Here is a 22472-nt window from a genome sequence, read left to right on the forward strand (position 1 = left end):
ACCATGGTGCTAACAGGACCATGCTGGTAAGAGAACCATACTGCTAATAGGACTATGCTGCTAACAGAACCATGCTGCTAACAGGACCATGCTGCTAAGAGAACCTCACTCCCAGCAGAACCTCTTTGCTAATAGGACCATGCTACTGTAGATGTATTTCTTTTTCACTTTTGGCGCCTTGTTTTTGTAGTTTTGTTGCATGCTTTGTTTTTGTTTTTTTGGTGAGTCGAGACAGCTTTTCTCGTCCTGAACATTTCATTGCATTGCTGACGTTGTGTTGATCTGCATATAACAAACCTAAACCCCTGAGCTTGGCATTTTGCAATATTGCATGAGATTGTGCAAAATGCATTTTCTAAAACCAACATGGCTTCAACATAAGACGTTGTTCTGAACTGTATGAAAGGTGGCATGTGAAATGCATTCCTTCAAAGAATGCTAGGTAAAACTTATTTCTGATCGTCATTTTCTTCATTGTATTTAGGGATGTTGACACTCTGATCACAATTTTCTTGCACTAAATACATCTAAAGCTGTACTTTATTGGGTATTTACTCCATTGTGCTGACAGAACAGGAAGATGTTGAGCAGAGGGTGTGTGACAGGTAAACAACGAGACAAAACAGACCGCCAGAGCAACAGAGGGCCGTGTGTTCGGCTACCAGAAGTTTTTATATATTTTGCTTAAAACAACCTAACAAGTTAGTGACTCACTGTTGAAATGTAGAACGTGTCTTTTTAGCCAAGCAAGAGTGGCACCGATCAGCAGTTTAAAATGTGTTATCTGTCTTATCACAGAACAGCGCACTTTGACCTGAGGCAAATAAAAGGCAGAGTCTACTGAAATCCACAGCAGTTGAGTGGCTGTGGTTTTGAGTTGGTTGCGAAAGCTGATCCATGTGGCAGAAACTTTGGGGATTGCTCAACACAACCTAAATCTGATTTCTCACAAGTTGGCTGAATGGAAAACCTGGAGGCTTTGCATTTGCCTGCTGTTCTGTGAAAAACCTGCCATTACCAGGTTGTGACTTTGATTGTACTGAATAGTTTAATGGTTGAGTTTGGTTACTTGTATTCTTGTAATGTAAATGTATAGGTAGGAAGCAGAAAATGAAAGAAAAACAAAAATAAGTTGTGATTTCCTCTATTGAAGTGACCCTATTTCCACAATTGTGTTGAAAAGCCCCATCGCTGTGAATTTTATACTCTGTTGAAATCCGATGAAAGAAGCAAAAAAAATAAATAAGAGCTTTTCTTTCTAATTTCCAGTCAACAAAATTAAGTAATCTTAATTTTTTTTCCCCTCATTTTGTCCGTTTCATATCAGCCGATGCTCAGTAAGTTTCAGCTCTGTAAGAGTCTGTAAGGTTCTGTAGTAGTTTGCTTGAGTAGTTACCCACGCAGCCCCTGTGTGATTTAGGAGGGACATCCCCGGGAGGATGTAGTCTGCTGTCGTTCAGTGTCCGTGACATGCTGCTAATCAAACATGGGTGGCAGCCCTGAATTTGTGCTGTGAATGGGAACGCCTTCAGAAGCGTTGCGTTTTCAACTGTGTGCTGCCTTCATCTTTAAATGTACATCCTCATTCTTGCTACTGAAAGACAGGCAGTAACGTTTTTGCTTGTGTATGTGAGCGTGCGTTTGTTTGTCTGTCACCAAAATATTTCACGAACCTCTGGAGGAATGTTATTGAAACTTTCAGGAAATATTAATTTCATGTACTTTTGGAGCCGACTCAATTCAAGATGGCTGCTACAGCCAATTAACCTTTAATAGATATGCTAAATTATGGTTCAGTTGTAGCCGGTGGTGTAGTCTACGTGACACGCGGGTATATGGAGTAAACCCACTAGAAAGGCGTAAGAGTTTCAGTATACCCACTAAGTGCCCAATGAGACGTGACACGTTGCACGTGTCATTGATACGTTAAACACTTCCGTAACAATCGCACTTGTTTATTACATTCGCTTATCCAGCGAATTATTGTATAATTAATACTTTTGTACTTACTACTTAATACTTGAACATGTTTTGCTTTGATACTGTTCTATAAATTTTACATGTTTTTAATATAAAGCCAACTGTTCTACAACGTTTGTTGTTCATTTATTCAAATATAAGCGAGAAATTTGGAAATGTTCAATACGCTTAAAAAATCAAAATAAATTACATTCTACTAACCAGTGTACTTTGGTTTCTAAGCACAGTATACGGAACGACCGTGGTAGAGTTAGTTTTATGTTGGACGTTCGCGCTCCGTGGCTTCAATGGTGTCCCAACGTCCAATGGAAAACTTAACTTTACCGCGGTTTACGCAATACAAAAATGTAGACTACACCACTGGTTGTATCTGGTATAACTAACCTACTACAAATGCTCCTCATTGTGCGACATCTCTATGCATAAATCTTTTCGCATTAATAGTTGAAGTTTACTCTTCGCACAGCTAATCCAAAAATGGCGATAACGCGGTCCATTTACAAATACTGGGCAAAAATTGTGCGTGGTAGCAGCTGAGAGTCATTCCGGAAACACTCTTGAGTGTGACATCTCGCAATAGAACAAGAGACTGCACGTGATGTTCTTCTTTTCAGACTCCTCAGTTTTGCCCCTTTAAATATCTGTGCGCTCTTTTAGAGTTGTATGCGGTGTTTTTATTTGTGTAGCACCCCTCAGCCTCCTGCACTTTTTTTTATTTTACATCTTTTCATCGATGGTCATTTCTGCCTCTGTCTCCTCCCTCTCCTCCTCCTCCCAAATGCCTGACTGCTCCTGTGCTCATCTCATTTCTGACGGGGCGAACTCTAGACAGCCCATTAGAGCCCGCCTCACTGAAGGCGACGGTGACACGACCGTTTCCTTGATTGGGAGAAAGGAAGAGCGAAGGGACAGCTGTGCCCTGTGCCTCACAATGGGTCTTTGTCTCAATATCACTTTTAGAATTAGCAGGATTTGTCTTATTGGCTGCAACGTGACAATAATAATGCAGGCTGTGTTAAAAATGATCAAATTCGTCTAATATAAGTAAGTTCAATGAGTTTGGTTTGACCTAAATGAAAGTCAACAGAAAACTGACAAGGCTATTGTCACTTGGTTGTGTACATAAGAGATCAGTCTAGCACTTGTGTCTTTATATGTGTCTGATATGTATTGATTTGTCCAGCGTTCTTTATAAAGAATTAAATAAAAATCTAATAAGGTTAAGTCAGGTCTTCTGGACGGATTCTTCTTCTTGATGCGTTTCGTCTTTTATCCAAAAGACTCCTTCTGACTGAAGAAGTCTTTTGGATAAAAGATGAAATGCATCAACAAGAACAATCCATCTACAAGACCTGATTTAACCTTGTTAGATTTATCCACCTGGATTACCGAGCATGCATTAGGACTATTAAATAAAAAGTTTAATTGCGCACCTTAAAGCTTCTTTAGTGTTCAATACTTTTTGATCACGTTGCTCTTTTACGCAGTGTAGGGAATCATACTGCGATTAAGAAAATGGTTTTGAATCTTTTTTTTGGTGTTTTATTCAGGACTCCAACAATTTTCAGTCAGGTCATCTGGACAATTTATTGTTTTGCTGAAACGTTTCACCTTCCATCCAGAAGGCTTCATCAGTCAGGGAAAAACGCAACACTAAACTGATTCTTCCCCGAACAGCTTACTCCAAAGTGGAACAAACCAGTTATGCTGGTGCTAAGAAGGTGCCCCCGAGCTGTTGGCTTTCAGAAACGGCGGCCCACTGAGTAGTTTTGTTGAATAGCCTTGACATAACATAACATGATTTGTGCACGCACCCATTGCATGTGGCATGCTTTAATATGAAACATTTTGTCTGCATTTTAATTTTATTGCCCACCATCCAAGGCAAATAATTATGTTCTTGCATTGCGCTTGTGTGTTTGTGTCTGTTAACCAAAATATCTCATGAACTCCTGGGCAAATTGTAATAAAATCAATTCTCAGAAAGTAATCTTTGGATGTACATCTACACTTGAATAACATTTGGAGTCAGTAAAATTCAAGATGGCCTTCAACAGCTGATCGACTTTAACCAACACAAACATGTAAACTTTCCAGAAACCGAGCTAATATTTGATGTGGGAGGAGGTGCAATGAGCTCACAACATATACTCGTGACATATTTCAATATTGCAGGAGATCACAAACTTATGCATTATGTATTTCTTAAAGTAATGCTAAGAGTTTAGTTTGTACTCAGCAATGAAGGCTTAATGCAGGGCCTTATTTATGCTTAGCGCTCTTGTGTTCCCTTACAGTCTCTTGCACAGAGAACATTAATGTGAGCTGGTTCAAGCTGTTAAAGGCATTTCCTCCATAAAACTATTGAGGAAAAAAGCTTCTGTCAGCCATTGGTTACAAGGCTTTTGACTGCAGTTTACAGGTTCTTGTTGATCAGCGGTGAATGTTGGTACACTGAACCTCACAAACACATGACCAGAGAGATAAGGTTTCAGTGTTGGCTGGGGGCTGGCGTGCACTTTGGAAGGCTTCACCTCTGTTTACAGTCAAAACTCGATGTGTTTGAGTTTGAAGTCTCTGTGTGAATGTAATGCATTCGACGAGCATAAACGGAATTATAATCTGTTGTTTTTGTTGTGTTTTCCTCCGAGGAATTGCATCGTCAGTGCATCAGGATCGGCCTGTGTTTCTCCACGCTACTTGTTGATGAAATTCACAATTTGCCGAAGTAAAGAGCGTCCCTGCATCTGGGCCTCCTTCTTCCAGTATTTTGCTGTAAAGAGGGCCTAATCAACTTTGTGTGAAGTCTGAATTTGTTTTCTGAAAATGAACTTCCTCAACAGGCGGGGAGGTGTTTCCTTTCCCTCCCAGGCCCCTGTTTGAAACTGCGAGGTGAATACTGAGCACTTCGGAAACATGACTAGAGGAAAAACAACCGCTCCTTTGTATGGGCCGAGTGTGTGGGCCCAGTTGTAATGCTTTGTACAAGCATTTTCATTTGCCTTCACCTCTTCCACCGATTAAACGGTTAACACTTAACCGGTCTCTTTGTTTAAAAACGAACCATAAAGCCTGATTAAACTTCACACGGAACAGAAACTTTATGTCTTGTGACGGAGTTTGACCCTACTGTAAAACGAACAGCGTTTGCCTCTTCCTCTGTCCCACTCCACCTCACGTTTGTGCTAATAAGAGCTCCAACCAGACTGGGTAGTCGACCAAAATATCAGTTAGAGTTTCAAATAACAGCCGTCACCGTGGGGCTTTGTGACAGACACACCTTTGTGTAACTGGTTTGTGTTTTCGTGCGAAGAGGGTGTGGTGTGATCACATGACCACACGGCAGTTAACATCCGCAATCTCTGGACTTTTTGCTTTGGAGTCGTGCTCAGCTGATCAAATAAAAAATAAAATAAAAAAAAAAACCCACTGAAAGTAGATGTTGGTTTAGCCCAAGCTTTGCCGTTCGGCGCACGGATCGATCTTTACAAAGCGTGTCTCAGTGGACTTAGGAATGCCATAACATCCAGGTTGGCTGCTGCCTCTCCCTCCGCTCTTTGTCAGACAGGTTTGTGGAGAACAGCAGCAGACTGCTGGCCTCAGCAGTTTCCGCCTGTATTGATCTCTGCACATTAGCTCTCTCCATGCACAGACATGAGCACAATTGCTTCTCTTACAACATCGGCTGTCGTGGCAACCGAGTCCCGATCGCGAGACTTACCTGTACTCGCAGAAAGAAAAAAAAAAACGCCTCAAAAAGCAACACCTCTTCATTTTGTTAAGGCATTCTTGCGTACATATTTGACACGCCAACTGCTTGATTCGCCACTTACAGCCATCTCCATGTGTTTTTGTGTATTTTTGAATAGGCCGAGTGCTTAACAGGATAAAAGAGCAGTTTGAAGGGAGGGGAAGATGTGCCGTGGCACCTGCTGTTAGTCTGCCTGTTTGCACATGAATATGATGAGGCTGGCAGCGCGCAGGGCTTTTTAACTTGCAGATGAGCCATTAGGTCAGCACCATTGCAGCTTGGGTGTATTTTCAAGGATGAGCAGCAGTCAACAGGCCAGACTGCTTTATTAGCTTCCTCTCCACTCGACTCACTAGTGTCCTATTATTTACTGCAGTTTCAGCCGCCTCTCTTTGATGCCTTTTTTTTTGTTATGCTCCATAAGAGCAGTGATAACTGTGATCATTGCAAAAGCTGTGGTAATTGACCAGCTGCAGTCATGGTAAAATGTTTCCCGTGTTTGGCTGGATGCAAGGCAGCCCTCTCATCTGTCCACCATGCCTTTGTTGATATTTAAATCAAAGTCATTTGGCGGTGCTCCTTAAAGAGGATCCGCTCTCGCTGCGACCCAAGATCCCTGCAGAGAGGTCAAGTTTGTGGAAATAAAAGGACCGAGACAAAAGTTCTTTTCTGCTTTTAGTCTAATCGCGTCAGTCATTCTATGATTTTATTGCATCTTGACTCCATAAAACTCAGCCAGGTTTACAGGGGGTGTCATTTATGAGCTGTTTAAGTAGAAACAACAATCATGTTGGAGTGTTTACCGAGCCTGCACGTTTCAATCAAAGGACTCAATGTTGTCACATCTGGATTTAGAAACACCTGTGTCGGTTTGTGGTTTACCGTGACCTAATTGTTCAGCGTCAGACCGGAGTCATCGGGTTAAAATTAAAGTCCCGATAAACAACTAAGGATCCTTGGGAAACTGCAAATTCAGTTGTTCTTCCTTTGCTTAATGTCACTTGTTTTCATTCAGTGGTTTGCCTGCCTAGAATAAAGATTATTGTGTGGGACTTTGTAATTTTCTTTTTCATCTCTTGCTCTGCCATGTCATACTTTCTTCCTATGTGCATCAATTTTTATTCATACCTTTTGTTTCTACCACCCATAGCCAAAAAGAAGACCTGAAGGAATATTTGAACTTTAGCCCTCGCCATCCTAAACGCAATAAACAACTTTCAATATTTATAACAAGCCATCATAATGTTAAAGATTCTTGAGGCAACAGAAAACAGTCTAAATAAAAATGTTTTAATGCCTAAATTAAACTTGTGGGCTTAAAACAGGTTTCAAGTTGGTTTTGGCGGAACCAGACCAAGAAAACATGCTTTTATCCTAAATATTGTCAGAAGTGTTGTTTAACAGGCAGTATGTTGGAATATTAGTAGGTTTATAAGAAGACACTTTTTGACCAATCATCTTCCAAATGTTTTGTCTAAAAATGCAGAGAAAGGTCTGAAAGAGTTTTTCAATATAGATCCACCCATCTGTGTAGGAATTGAAGTCCCCCAGCAGAATAAAGGAGTCCCCAGCTGGCACACCTTCCAGCACCCCAGCTAAGGACTCCAAGAAGGCCAAATACTCTGAACTGTCATTTGGCTTGTAGGTGCAAACAACCGTTAGAGCCTGTACTCCCACCTAAAGGCGCAAGGAAGCTACCCTCTCATCTACTGTGGAAAACTCCAACATACAGGCACCAAGTCAGGCGGCAAAGAGTAGACCCACACCAGGTCGCCACCTCTCACCATGGGCAACTCCAGAGTGGATTAAAGTCCAGCCCCTCTCAAGGAGATTGTCTCTGGAGCCTATGATGTGCATCGAGGTGAGCTCAACTAGACCTGTCACAATAAACAATAAATCAATCAATTGCATGATAAATGATAATTATCAACCTCATTTTCATTTATCGGCGTTATCGTTTCTTCGTGTCTCTTTCTACTGGATGATAAAAGGCTCAACTCCGGTGCTCTTCACTGACCCCTCCCTTTCTCGTTTCTCCTTAACATCTGTTTTAACCGTCCAAAATCGTGTTTTTTCATCGTTAAAAGCAGCTAAGCTGAGAAGCTAAGTTACGAGCTAAGCTAACAGGCTGACCTCAGGAAAAAAACTCCGTCTTGTCAAAGCTCCAATATTCACAGTTGAAATACGTGCCTTTGTCTAAAAAGTTGTTTTTCTCTGCAAAAAGAAGCTGAGAACTTGTTTAATGATTTTTTTAATTAAAAGCTTTGTGTGAAAAATACTATGCTAAAGAGCTCAAACCACACTGAGCGTCCACCATTTTAAGAACTGAAAAACAGGAAGGAGAGACAGCCCATGCCACATCAAGGGGCCTCCCTCCCATTTTCTTAAAGAGACACGCTTATTGCTCCCTCACTATCCATCCTTCAGTTCAAACAGTCTTATACAGCCATTCAGTGGTCAAAAAAGGTACTACACACAAAAATTAACAAACATTTCTTCTTAAATTTGACATTACTAATTATTGTCAAATTTCAAACAATATCATTGTTTATCACAATAATTTCTGAGACAATTAATTGCCCAGCAAAATTGGTTATCATGACAGGCCTAAGCTCAACTATATCTAGTTGGTACCTCTCAACCTCACGCACAAGCTCAGGCTCCTTCCCTGCCCGAGAGGTTACATTCCATGTCCCAAGATCCAGCTTTGACAAGTCAGGGTCAGAGCGCCAAGGCCCCTGCCTTCAGCCATTGCCTATGACATCATGCACCTAACTCGTACGGCCCCTCCTGCAGGTGGTGGACCCACAGGAAGGCAAACCCATGTTGCTCATTCAGGCTGAGCCTGACAGGGTTCCATGAGTAGAGACCCAGTCACCAGGCACTTGCCGATGAGCCCCTCCCTCAGTCCTGGCTCCAGGGTGGGGCCCCGATAACTGAGTTTCTTGTTTTCTTTGTACACGTGTTTTGACCTGTCACCTATGACCAGTCTGCCTTGGGAGACCCTTCCAGGCTCAATTACAATAGCCCCTGACTACATAGCTCTTAAGATCATTCAGGCGCAACAACTCCTCCACTACGATAAGGTGGCAATTCAAGGAGGAGTCCACTTATAGATTCCATGAAGAATACTTTCTTCTATTCAATGTGCAGTGCTTGACAATAAAAGACAATATGGCTATTCACGAAGTAAAAAATGAAGTTGCCCATCCCTGGTATACAACTACTGTAAATGCGCTCTTCAGGACTCCATAAAAGCAGGATGACTCATGTCAAGGGGTTATAATGATACAATAAAGTTCTTCAAACCCTGGGTCACAAATGTTTTTAGCAGCATAAATTATATATTTTTTGTAACTGTACACTACTTGATCTCCTTATTGTTTGCAAATTAAATCAAGGTAAGAAACTATTATGTCAGGAGATATCTGTGAGCAGAAATTTACGTTCGACACAAATAAAGCAGTCCTCATGCTGCCTGACATGTCTGATTGCTCTACTTTCCTGAGAGCTGTGATTCATCCTAGACTGGAAAACCTGCACGTCCTACCTTCCCACCACTTATCTTTGTGTTTTTCCTGCATGTTCAAGTCTGGCTTTTCTGTTTTTCCTGCACAGCTTCTTAAATTCATCCAACCTTTTCTCTATTGTTATCTCTTGCTTCGTCCATGCTGCATTTTTTGCATTTAGATGGGAAATAAATGTATGGTCGGTACTTATTCTCTTTTTGCCGGGGACTGAAAAAGCAGAAGTAGATGCAGTTCCCCAGGACATGTTGGTGAAGCTGTAAAGAAAACTGAAGCTCAGATAAGTGTATTGTAGACAAATGTCACATACAGAGCAGCCAGGATTTATTACAGATGCAGAAACAAAGTTTTTCTTTAAAACTGAAGATGATCTTGGATTCGAATGCCATTCTTAAGTTAAACAGAATCAACTTGCTGTATGTTTATCTCTTGGTGAGAGCTGAAGGGTTGTTCTGTAAATGCATTAATGCCTCCTTCCCCCCCTTCCTGTCCTCTCTGACTGGCTTTACAAACTGATTTGTGTGTTCATACACTCCCTCTCCTGTCACAGCCACTGTGCAAACACTCTCGAGTTTGACCCAATTCTTATCCTATCACAGAAATGAGAAGAGATGTCCGTTCAGTACATGGCACGACTTTACCTATCCAACCTTGATCAGGTCCCAGAACATCTCGGACTACCTCAGGAGAACCCAAGCGTGTGGCGTTCGCCGGGGATGAGTGTTTTAACATGGTGGGGTGGGGATGATGAAGAGCGGGGATGTTTAGTGGTCATCTGTGGCCGAGTCAGCCAGCGTGGATTACTTATTATCTTACTGACTCTTGTTTGTGGGATTTCTGCTTGTACTGAAGAGATGGCATGGTTGTCATGGTGACACCCAGGACATAAAGCTTTTTGTGAGCTGAAACAAAGACTGAGCTCTTCATGCTCTTGTCCTCTCCAAGCAGCGTGCAAAACCTTTTCCTACATTATATAGTTTTTTATAATAACGGCTGTTGTTAAACTTGGAGTAAAACAAGGGGCTTTATTAAAATGACATCTCTTTTTATACAATACAATGCATTAGCTTCTACTGAAACCATGGTAGTGTCTACTTAACAAGCTTTCTCACAGCCCATGTAAAAACAAGACGAGTGTCATTGTCTAAATAAGGGTACTTGGGTGGAATTTGTTAATGATAAATCACCGCTGACATAGAATTTCTTTGTGCCATTAAATGGCTGCTATCTCACGGATTTGCAGCCTCTTTACACTACTTCATCTGGCATGCAGCTAATTGAGGCTTGATCCTTGCTGAATGTAGAGGAGTCTTTAAGAGCCATCCTTTCGGTAAGATGCGGGCCTTCTGCTCATTCCTGCAGCGACTGGATGATCTCATGCTCGTTTCCACATAACGAGCAGCTAGGTTTTTGCTTTAGATGAGGTAGGTGTGGAGAAGTGGAGTCTTAAGTCAGTTCAGTTGTTTGAGAGGATGTCCTCGAAGGTCCTCTGTTGGAGTCAAGAGGAGGGAGAGCTTAGAGCCTCTTTGTCCCCACTAGACATGAAAGAAAGGAACAGTAGGAAGACCAAGTAGGGCGGATGTGGCTGAGTGGTTAAAGCAGTTGTCCGCCAATGCAAGAGTTGGGGGTTTGAATCCACCAGCAGCCACATGCTGAAATGTCCCTGGGCAAGACATTGAACTCCGCATTGCCTCTGATGTGTGTTCCATCAGTGTATGAATGTGATAAAGTACTGATTAGTCTCTTTAGAATGATTTGTTCAATTAGCTTTGTAGAGATCTAGTAGAGTGCCGTATGAAGGGGTAAATAAGGACACAGATTGTAGTGTAAAGCGCTTTGAGTGTCTTGATAAGATAGAAAGGCACTGTATAAGTAGTCCATTTACCAAGAAGTGTGGTAGAAGCAGCGTTGGATACAGCGATTTGCTTCCAGAGAAACAGCAAAACGAGCAATTCTTGAAAGAGTGCATCATTCTAAAGTGTCACATCCAGTTATTTCATGCTGCCAGTTTTGTTTTAAAATAACTTTATAGTCAAACCTCTGATTTAGCGTTTTTTTTGTTGGTTTTTTTTCAGCCAAGAAACACTAACGACTTCCTCTTTCTTTTCTCTCCAGACCACTTGGATTTAATGGGTCCAATCATTGGGATGTCACCAGATAAGAAAACGGAAATTCCGGGTATGCAAGATGAGCGGACAGGACTTCGAGGTGTTTGTGGCATGGGAACCCTGCCCGAGGCAGAGTGTGCATCCAGCCCGCTCGCGACGAATGTGGATCGTACCGGAGGCACAGAGGACGAGGAGCTCACCAACCTCAACTGGCTCCACGAGAACCTACTTCAGAACTTCACTCTCGGAGGGCCCGAAGCTCAGCCGAGCGGCAGCTCCCTCTTTGACATAGAAGGAGATTACGGGTCAAACCAGGGCCCGTCATCCTCCCCTTCATCATCTTTGTCTCACAATAGAGGCAGGGAGCGGGACTCGTTGAAGTCTAAGCCTCCTTTCTCATTTTCCCTCCTCATCTACATGGCCATTGAGCAGTCTCCCAGCAAGTCCTTGCCCGTCAAAGAAATCTACGGCTGGATACTCGAGCACTTCCCCTACTTCTCCAACGCTCCCACCGGCTGGAAGAACTCGGTTCGTCACAACTTGTCTCTAAACAAATGCTTCCGCAAGGTCGACAGGAGCTTGGGAAAGGTAGGTGTGCAGAGGTTTGACTTCTTAACACAAATGCGCACTAAGAAAACTTTTATATTAATAGTTACAATGAAATTTAGCAAAACACCACATGGTTATGTTGCAGTGTCTGGGAGGTTGATACAGCTGGAGGGACCTTTGTGACTTTTGCTGTGATAACAGCGGAATCCAGTCAAGGTTACAGACACTCCTACAGAGGAAATGCAAACGCAGCACAATAAGAAAAGCTCTTATTTCCTGTAGCACTTCAAGATAGTTCAACTATTTGAATCAGGGAGAAACATCCAGATGGTTTCCCTAAACATCAAGCTGCAGGAATAAAGCAACTTTAAACAGAGAAAAGTTTGTGGGAACAATTTTAATTCACTAATTGTTTGAGTTGAGTTTAACATGCATACAATTAAAAAATTCTAAAGCTGCATGTGCTTTTGACAAAATAACACACAAATACTTCATATACTGTGCAAATGTTCCTTTAAATAAAACAGAAAAGAACTGACTAGGGCAGGAGTCTGCAACTTGCGGCTCATGGGCCACATGTGGCTCTTTAGTCCCTCGTCTGTAGCTCTTTGAAGCTTTCACCAAAACTTAATTAAATTTAATTGTATTGATTTTTATACCCACAACAGAAAAGGCTAGTTTTGACCGTTTTATTGTCATATTTTTGTACATTTTTGCCCAATAACCATTAGTAAGATATGATAAGAACTTTATCGATCCCACAGGAAAATTGTTGAAGTACCGGTAGTAAGTAACTTTCTTTCGTCTGCTCCCTTCTTCAGGGGTCACCACTTGCATGAAAGTTTTGGCAATTTGTTTTACGCTGGATGCCCTTCCTGACACAACCTGGGTTCAAACCCGCAACCTCAGGGTTACAAGACCGCAGCACTAGCCACCGAGCTACTGCAGCCCCGCCCGATGCTTACTTATTATTCCTCACATAGGCCTGCAGAGTTCAGTGTTTTAATTTTTTTTAATCAAAATCTGTATAAACTTTTTTTGTTTACGTGATATGGTCTTTTTTTGTCTTAAAATGTAAAAATATTAATAAATGTTAAAATTCATGATATAATTTTAGTTTTATAATGCCACCCCCACTGGCCAGAAAAGCCCCCCTCCAACAAACTCGGTGGCCCATGGGCCATCAGTTGATAATCACAGTTGTAGTTAGGGATGCACAATATTATTGGTATGGTATCGGTATCGGTATCGGCTGATATTAGCGTTAAAGTTCAACATCGGACTTTTCATCAAAATAACTCACCGATATAAAAGGCGCTGTTTTTTGTGACAACCCAGTGACAATGATACCTGCAGCGGCAGCACAATGTGATGATGTCACGCGCACCTACCTGATCTCATGGCAGAGAGGCAATTTCAAAATGTCGGCGGTGTGGAATTTTTTTTTTGTTGAGGATGTCGGATTCCAAAGATTTTTAGACTACGTTGATCCTCGCTACATCGTCTCCAGTCGGGGATATTTTTCCGACGTAGCCTTACCTGAGTTACAAGCCGTCATTTCCGACATCAATGAGAAGCTAATAGCCGACAGCACTTGGGTGAGTCTTTCCACAGACATTTGGACGTCGTGTTAGCCCCGTTAGCATGATTAGTCTTTCAGCACGACGGATAGACAAAAACTTTTGAACTTAAAAAGTCTGTCCTTCATGCACAAGAGTGCAGAGGATCCCACACTGCAACTAGAAACCCAGAACAAGCCTCCACAAGTGAGACAGCATCACAGGTGACTAATGCTAATAAATAATATTTAACACTTTTCATTTAATATAAGTTAAAGTGTTATGCATATGGCTGTTACTGAATATATGTCACCAGCTCTTACAGCTGTTACACAATTTTTGGAGCCAATAAGCCAAAATAAGAGGGCTATGTTCTGACAAAGGAAAGTATATATCGATAACGATTTTCGGCCAAATAAGTTTTAACATATCGGATATTGGCCAAAATTCAATATTGTGCATCCCTAGTTGTAGCAGGTTTTGTGGCTCCAGACACATTTTATTTAGTGAGCGAAGGGAAAGAAATGGCTCTTTTGATCACAAAGGTTGCACACCTCTGGACTAGGGGGTTTAATTGCCATTTTATCATTTGTGTAATTAAATGTGTTGCAACATGTAAGTGCAGGGATTTTAAGTGCCCTATCAGAATTCAAGCGTGGAAGTTGAACTTTCACTTCACTGATGCTGTGTGTGTGTGTGTGTGTGGGGGGGGTGGGGGTGGGGGGGTTTGAGCACCTGATATTTTCCCACCTTGGGAGGTGACGGCTGTGAGCAGCAGCGTGGTGCAGTGCAGGTGCACAGTGTGAGCCCTTCGTCTGCTGAGACGCCAGCGCCAGATTCACATGACGCTGGCTGGTGGTTTTCGTTGCCATGGTGACATTTCCTTCTTCCTGCATCAGGGCTGGTTGGTAATCTGAGTCAAGGTTATTCTCCTCCCTCCCTGCTCCGCTCTGTTTTATACTGAGGCAGAAAACGCCACCATCAGATAAAGCGGAGCACACTCTGGTCCTCGACGCAGTCATTGTTCACACAGTGTTGTCAAACAAATGTTTCCTGTTTGTACAGGTCTTTAAATATTTTAAGTTTGAACAGATTTTTCAGAATTTGTGCTGTAGAGAATAGAGTTTGACCGTTCTACGCTGAAGCTGATGTACAACACCAAAATGTTTTTTTTTTGTTTATCTTATGTATTTTCCATTCAGCAAAATTAGAACATTTGTGCTTAACTTAAATTTAAATGCGTTTTAAAAACAAGAACTAAACACGTTTTAGTTTTAATTGAGAGAGCTCTCTGGATGAGTTTCAAAAATGTCATTCATAAATCAAGTCCAGTTGCCTTTTTTTGACTGTTAAGATTTATTCAACACCACTTAGAACATCCTGGACAACTAAAAATGTGTATTTATAGAAGATAATCTTCTCTTGAAAATGTGCTTTTGCTGAATCATTCACAAGTTTGCACAAATGTGCTAAAAGCTCAATATTTTAAAAGTGCCTAATATTGGCTAAATAACTAATCAGTCTACTTTTAGTGGAGAACCATCGCCTGGACATTCATGGAAAACTTAGACTTACTGTGGTGAAATTTGAATTATTGTACTGTATTCCCACATAGGTACCATTTAGCTACAGGTGCTAATGATGTTTGCCAGTATAGTTTGTGTTTTGTTTAAAAGGTATACAAGTTTATAATTGTTCAAAACAACTTTGGTATCAAGTGCTTTTTACGTGGCAACAAATCTGCAAAAAGCTTTGGTTCCACATCATTTTTCAGTAAAAAAATAAAAAGGTTTATTTAAAGTAACTCAGTTGTACAAGTCACCCCAAATCGATTTCAAAGTGTCCCTTAAGGGCCCATGCTTCTCCATCCGAAGCCGAACAATCGACTCGTGGTCATGTGGTTGCGCAACGTTTGTTTTTGCGCACACCTTTCATAGTCCGCAAGACACAGACGCAGAGCTCTTGGAAAACCCTCCCTTCTGCAGTATACGTCACCACACTGGTTTTTTCCCGCCAGAGTCTCCACTCCATCCCTGCGTCTGCCGTCTGGCCACAAATCTATCATGAAGAGATCGCCACACTTTTCAGCAGACTCCTCTATACACGTCTGCACATCTCCATCCAGGAGTTTTTGGTCCTTTGACTAATTTAGTGTTTGTTTAGTCGTACAGCTGAATGTCCGAGCGTATTTCCGCATTGATGAACACGCCCACAAACTTCTAGCCCGGGCCTTGTGTCGAGAAGAGTCGGGCGAAGCTGCTCTGAGGACAAAATTATGCAATATTTGTCACACAACTACCTCAATGAGAGCTGATTTCACCACTTTGGATGGAGTATGCAGGACCCTTTAATCTTTAAAGATCTTTACCCGTTTCTTTACTTATCAGGAGTAAAGTGGGGGAAAGTACCCCTGTTGCTACTGTTGACTTCTCACTAATCACTTGGTCACAGTTGCTGATGATAACCCATGAAGAAGTGTTACACTGAGCTCAGAAAGACTAAAAGAACTGCAGGATACCAAATTAAACAGGCTAACATTAAAAATAAAGAATGCTTGGCAAATGTGTATTGAACCTGTTTGGTTGAAGCAGACGGCCGCTTGTCCTGAGCCTGGTTCTGCTGGAGGTTTCTTCCTGTTATGAAGGAGTTTTTCCTTTCCACTGTTGCCTTTTTGCTTGCTCAGGATGGGAGACTGCGACGAAATGAAGACAGTGCAATCCATTGGCTACCCTACCCTACCCTACCTTAGATAAATAATGTTAATAAGTGAATTTTCATGTATATGAATGTATTTGTTTAGTGCCTGGAGATGACTTCTGTTGTGACTTGGCGCTATACAAATAAACTGAATTGAATATTTTTTAGGCCTCAGTAATGCATGAATGCCCCTGCCAGCTCCTTGCAGATGTTGGATGCTGTCTACCATGGCGCGCTAAGATTCATAACTAGTTGTAACTACCATACCCATCACTGCACTGTACTCCTTGGTCAGTTGGTCATCATTATCTACACATAGGCTCTAACACTGGTTCATTTTCATCTATAAATCCCTCCTTGGTCTGCTGCCTTCTTATATCTCCTCCCACGTGTCACGTCGTCAGTGCAGTGACAACATGCGCTCTCAGGACATCATTACCTGCAGCGTTCCCTCAGTGCGGACTGAACTTGGCAAAAAGGCCTTTTCCTACTCGGCTCCTGCAAATTGGAACACCTTGCAACAAGAACTGAAGCTGTCCACTTTGATTTCTTTAAGGGGTTTCAAACATTTGATAATGTCAATGGAAAAATTAAGGCAGATATGTTCTTGTCTTTAGTATTTCACCCCGTTTTATGACACCCTGATTTATTGTTTTATATACTACTCTTATTTTAACTACATTTTTTACTGTAATGTATTGTTGTCATTGTTTATTGTTATTGTTGTCTGTACTTTATATGTTTGGTCTGGAACAGGTCCCTCTTGTAAATGAGTCCTCATGGCTCAATAAGACAACTTGTATAAATAAAGGTTGAATGAATGCATGCATATAATGAAAACCTTTAAAAAAATTAAGTCTCCCACTAATTTTCCGTCAAGTCTCTTGTTGTGTGTTTGGAGGTGTGACTGAGCCTGCTCTGTCCTACAGGTCAATGGGAAAGGTTCCCTCTGGTGTGTTGACCCCGAGTATCGCCCCAACCTCATCCAAGCCCTGAAGAAGCAGCACTTCCCAGCCGCACATGCCTTCTGCACGCCCCCGGCCTCCCCACCCAGGTAACTGTTGCGGATTTGTCAAGCAGGAATTTGCTCTTTTAACCTTAACCAGCCCTAACCTTAACTTTTTAACTTTAACCAGTTGTTGAATTCACACATTCGTATTAAGGAAGTTTGTACGGACCTATTCTTTATTTTTCTCAAGACCACAAAATCTGACCATGTCCTCTGCTAACTTTCTGCAGTGCCTCCTCACCTCCTCGTCATCTCTTTCTTCAAGGCTGCTCATTCAAAGGTGAGACCAAAGGGAGAAATATTTTAGTTTGTGACATTTTAATAGGAATAATAGAAGCTGTCTGCCAAACAAGAATAAATAGTGCAGTGTTTCTAATTTGTGTTTGTGCACTATTTTGATTGTGTTGCTTTTGCCACATCTCAGTCCCAAAACATCCAGCATCATTTTGTCCTCAGCTCTTGGTTTGATGTGCTGCTTTCAGTTCATTGATGCCTCATGTAGACCATAACATTAAGAGCTCTCATTCGATGTCTCGGCCACCCTCACCCCCTTCCCCTCTTCGCCTCTTGGATTTGTAACCTTGACAACAGGCAGAGTTTCTGCTGGTGCTCAGTGCTGAGCACTCAGTCTCACTGTGATCATTAATAATTTAGAGCTCCAGAAGTGAGCTCCGAGGCTTTCAGACACTTTGTTGGATCTAAGAAGATCAGATGCACTCTCTCTGTCAGTGGCTTTATTTATTTTTTCTCTGGGTTGTCTCTGTTTGTCCTCTAAAACATTCAGTAAACGCTGATTGGATCGCCCTGAGCCAAGCCCAACATTTACTGACGAATCCAATCCACCCAGTCAGAGTAGAGATGCCATGCCGCCATGCTTTCATACCTTAGATTGACCATCATGCATGTTCTCTCCTCTTCCAGAGTCTGATATTGATGCTGCCACTGCCATGATGCTCTTAAACTCTGCCCCCGGGCACCACGTTGACCCATGTAAGGAAATCCACAAGCAGCCAAGCTTTCACCTACACTTTGTCTCGCACCTCTTTCATGCCTCCCAGCCATTGCTTATTTTATTTTTTATTTTAATTCGTGTGCTTTTATATGTCATGTAAAGCTTGAGTTCTAGATCTATGATTTAGGAATGCTACTACTTCCTGATTGTAAATAATTATTCCCATTGATATTTGTTTTGAAACGCACTGAAGAGCTTGACATTCTGGAAACTGGTGATAACAGCCAATTCTCTTAGCTTAGCTTAGTTTAGCTTAGCTTAGCTTAGCTCATACTTGCACTTGCAGCTCTTCTCTGGGAACTGGCTCATTTGGTCTGAGTCGGTTCAGGGCTGTTGGACTCATCACTAGCTTAGCTCAACTTTGCACAGTACAAAGACTGAAAACAAGGTTAGCTGCTCCATCAAACTGCAGCATTTCCAACAGTAGTTTTATTGTTCTATCTTCTTTTATAAATTCCTCTCTAAATTAAAAATGCATTTGCAATCTGCTCTTTTAGGGGTATTTTATGCTACATGGCTTCATGGCTGATAGCATCTGCTAAGCAAGTGTCTTATTGATTACATTACAAATTATGTGTGGAAATACTTCTTACTTCCTTATAATACCGGTACATACAAATAAACTCAGTTTCACAGTGTTGTTAGCATTATCAGATCTTTTAACATTGTAGATAATAAGTTGTGATTTTGAAAACTTTGTCATGTTTTTCCTTGAAGTTGATAAGTTGACCTTTTCTGCCCTAGTCTCATTTCCAGCATTTCATAATTTTGTATTTATTGCAGCTGTTTTTAAAAAAAGATTTTTTGTTGTTGCTAAGATTACCGTAGGACTGTTTCTATCTGTGTTGATTCTGCTTTCTCATGCGTGCAGTAAACTATTTTTGAAAGCAGCTTTTCCCTTTTGGGCCAAGACATATCTTAGTTCTGCTTTTTACAACGGAGCTTTAGGGCCGCACTAAGAAAAAAAATAATAATTAAAAGCCATAAAATTACGAGAATAAAGTCTTAATATTATGAGAAAAAAGTCGTACAAGATTTTTTTTTTTTTTGGCTGCTCTCGTTTATTTATTTTTCCACGAGTCAGATCCACGACGCGACCTGTGAATCAATCCAGTAGGCGTGTCAACAAATCACCAATCCGAAGCTAAATGAGTCGTAATATTATCCAAACTCCGACACGATAAAGCAGGGTTTACCTCATTTTAACTGTGGTAAAATGATGAATGTTGATCATCTTGTTAAGTTATACTTTTGTATTTGTTTTACAAATAAAGAGATAATCTGTTAGCACATCAGCATCAGATTATTATCAGTATCAGGACTTTGAACCGGCTAACAGTAAGGTGGTACATTCCAACTCTCTGCAGGTAAGGAGCATTTAGCTTCGGCTTGGTCATTTGCCGACACGCCTACTGGATTGATTGACAGGTCGCGTCGTGGATCTGACTCGTGGAAAAAATAAACGAGAGCTGCAAAAAAAAAAAAAAAAAAGTCTCTCGTGACTTTATTCTCGTAATTTTATAGCTTTACTTTTTTTTTCTTAGCATGGCCCTTTAGCTCGGTCGTAGCTTTTTACTTTTACTGCAAAACAAAAAAGATTAAACCTGAACATAAAGGGCATGTCTAAATTCTGCTTTTCATATTTCCAGAAGTCACGATAGACTTTGTGTTTATTAAAGTTTATTATTCCTTATTACAAGCTGGTAAAAGGTCTGATGTATGTATGTCTGCCAATCTTTGGATCTTCTGCTCTTCTCAGGTAATGCTGACGTTCCGTTGGACCTCTCCCGACCCGATGCTGTCCTGGTCAGTAGCGATCCAAAGCAGGACCACAACTACAGCAGTGTGGCGTTGCAGCGCTGCTCCTCCCGCTCCTCCTCTTCCTCCCTTTCCTCCCTGGACGAAGGCGGCTGCGACCGCGGACAGTCTCGCCGCGCTGGCAGCGAGGGTTTCCACAGCGACGAGGACTCCGACCTCTGGGACGAGAGGGGCGTCCAGCAAACTTCTCGACGGTCGTCCGCCATCAAGTGGCCTATTAGCAAGAGGGCCCGGCGCGAGGTCAAGCCGGAGCTGGACGAGGAACTGAAGGAAGCTGCCGGCTCCTTGCTACATCTCGCCGGTATACGGAGCTGCACAGAAGGGTCCAAACGCACTGTCAAGAGCACAAAACTTAACAGGAAATGAAGGTCCTTTGGCCCCCAAAAGACTCCGGACCCTGTGAAACCTATCCTCTGACCCCCGAGCGTGTGTCCCAGTGTGCCTCATTCTCCTTACCTGATCGTTCTTTGGCCATTTTGAGCCTTTTTTTTTTTTTTTTGGTTAGGAGTATCTCTGTCCTTCAAACAAATGGCAATAGTATCGTTCACACAGGAGAACAAAGCCATATAGAGTAACTCAAGGGTGTGGGGGGGGACTCCTGGGGAGGGTGGGTATTTGGGCAACGGAGAATGGTCAAGATACCTATCCAAAAACGATCTGCCTGCTTCTGCCGGATGAGAATATTGTGATTCAAGATTCCTTTTTTTTTTTTTTTTTTTTTAAAAGACAAAAAAAGGGGGGAAAAAGCTGAAGGATTTATAACTGAAAGCGTTGCATGCTTCCTCCACAAACCTCTATCCTCTTCCAAGTGAATCTATTTATGAAGCAAATGAGTGCATGTTTGTAACAAACAAAATCTAACCTCCTGGTGTTACCAGTTTTTCCTTGTGCTACAGAAAAAGACAGAAAAGAAAAGAAAAAAAAAAAAACAGAGCGCCACTATTTCAAAAAAAGTATCTCTTTCTCAATGAGTCCTCTTGTGAAACATGCAATAATTAATCCACAACCTTAACTTTCTGACGTTAATTTATGGCAGACTTTTCGTCGTTCATCTTTCCAGTGAAGAAAACAAACGGAGTATTGTTAAGATCCTAATCCACACGAGCTCCGGCTCCGCTTCAGAATAGACGAGGTGTGGAAATAGTATTAATCTGCCACTGCCAAATTCAGTGACGAGGTTAGTTTGAGTTCTTTGCTCAGTTTTTTGTGCTGCCATTCACTGTTTGCCGACCCACTGCTCATCCTGTCAGTCATTTTCATTGACGTGTGTGACTTTTTTTTTTAATTTGGAAAAGTGATGTCATGTTTGGTGGCAGCCTATGCAAAGTGAACATCTGCCACACACTGCCAGATGTTCACTGTGTGGTTGTAGGTTATTTATGTGCTGATTTTATTATGATGGTCACTATGAATAGTTTGAAACTACGTCACACACTTGTTTTTATTCTTTTTTTGACGTGGTTTAATAATCGAACACGTTTTTATTGTTTCATCTGTGCGTTAGGTCCAAAGTTATATATATTGGTAGCCCGAGTGTCCCCGCTTTCTCTCGATTTTGATAATCGAAGCCACAAAATCTTGTTTTTTGTGTGTTTTGGAACCAGAGTCTGTGCTCTAGAGATGTGGGTCTTTAAGCCCCGCCCTCTTTCCCCCCTCACCCAATCATGGTGTCACATGTGCACATGCTTTATTATGGTGTGCAGAAAAAAAACAAGCGGTTTACTGTTTCTCCACTGTAGAGGAGTAGTAAACCACTTACAAGAATGTGTGTCTGATTTAGTTGAGACGTCGTAGATTATCTTCCAGTTGGATGGGACCGTCGCAGCTAAAGAGAACCGAACTTTGTCAGTCGCATGCGAGAAACCGAAGACCCGTGCTGACCTCAGCTCTGTCTGGTCGGGAGCGTTTCGTCGTCGCTCTTCCCGCTAGAACAAAATAAGGAAGTTCACGTTCTCAAGCTGTGAAATGGAGCTGGTGTCTGTTGATTGCATGCAGCTCACAGAAGGGAAGTTGCTACATGTTTCGTGTAGATGGCAACAAATGTCAGCTGAGCTTTCATTCAGGGTGCAAGATTAGCGTGCACTTTAAATTTTTTTTTTCCTCCCTGCTGTAGTGTCACTTGGGTTTGTGTGGGTCGGTGCCAAACATTTTCATGTGCCACTGATGTAAAGGGCCAAAGCCACTAAATTCCCCTGCTGCCATGATGTATTTAAGTTCTGTGATGGAAAAAGGAAATAGACGGCTTCAGTGACATCATCGCCTTTTTTTTATTTTTTTGGAGCTGGAACTGTCGATTGCAATATAAACTTCAGTTCTCTGGCATACACTGGTCTTGTTTAGCTGTGAAAAAGAAGAACAAACTGTTCGTTATTAATCACTTTATTTATAATTTTAATTTATGGGATTTATTTTTTGAATAGATACTTTATCAAACACTGGTCATGTGAAAAAAAAAAAAAACT

General features: G+C 41.7%; 1 protein-coding gene across 1 annotated transcript in view; it reads left to right on the forward strand.

The window, feature by feature from the left end:
- foxn2a (forkhead box N2a) overlaps positions 1–20540 on the forward strand; it is a 24163-nt gene extending 3623 nt beyond the window's left edge. Inside the window, exons 2-6 of the mRNA XM_037685125.1 lie at positions 11374–11954; positions 17101–17225; positions 17411–17460; positions 18102–18170; positions 19952–20540. Of these exons, the coding sequence (XP_037541053.1) occupies positions 11388–11954; positions 17101–17225; positions 17411–17460; positions 18102–18170; positions 19952–20376 (1236 nt within the window). The 5' untranslated portion in view covers positions 11374–11387 and the 3' untranslated portion in view covers positions 20377–20540. The remainder of the gene's footprint in view (positions 1–11373; positions 11955–17100; positions 17226–17410; positions 17461–18101; positions 18171–19951) is intronic.
- Positions 20541–22472: the final 1932 nt, after the last annotated feature.

The sequence above is a fragment of the Nematolebias whitei genome, chromosome 1, assembly GCF_014905685.2.
Source record: "Nematolebias whitei isolate Nwh7 chromosome 1, NemWhi1, whole genome shotgun sequence".
NCBI lineage: Eukaryota > Metazoa > Chordata > Actinopteri > Cyprinodontiformes > Rivulidae > Nematolebias > Nematolebias whitei.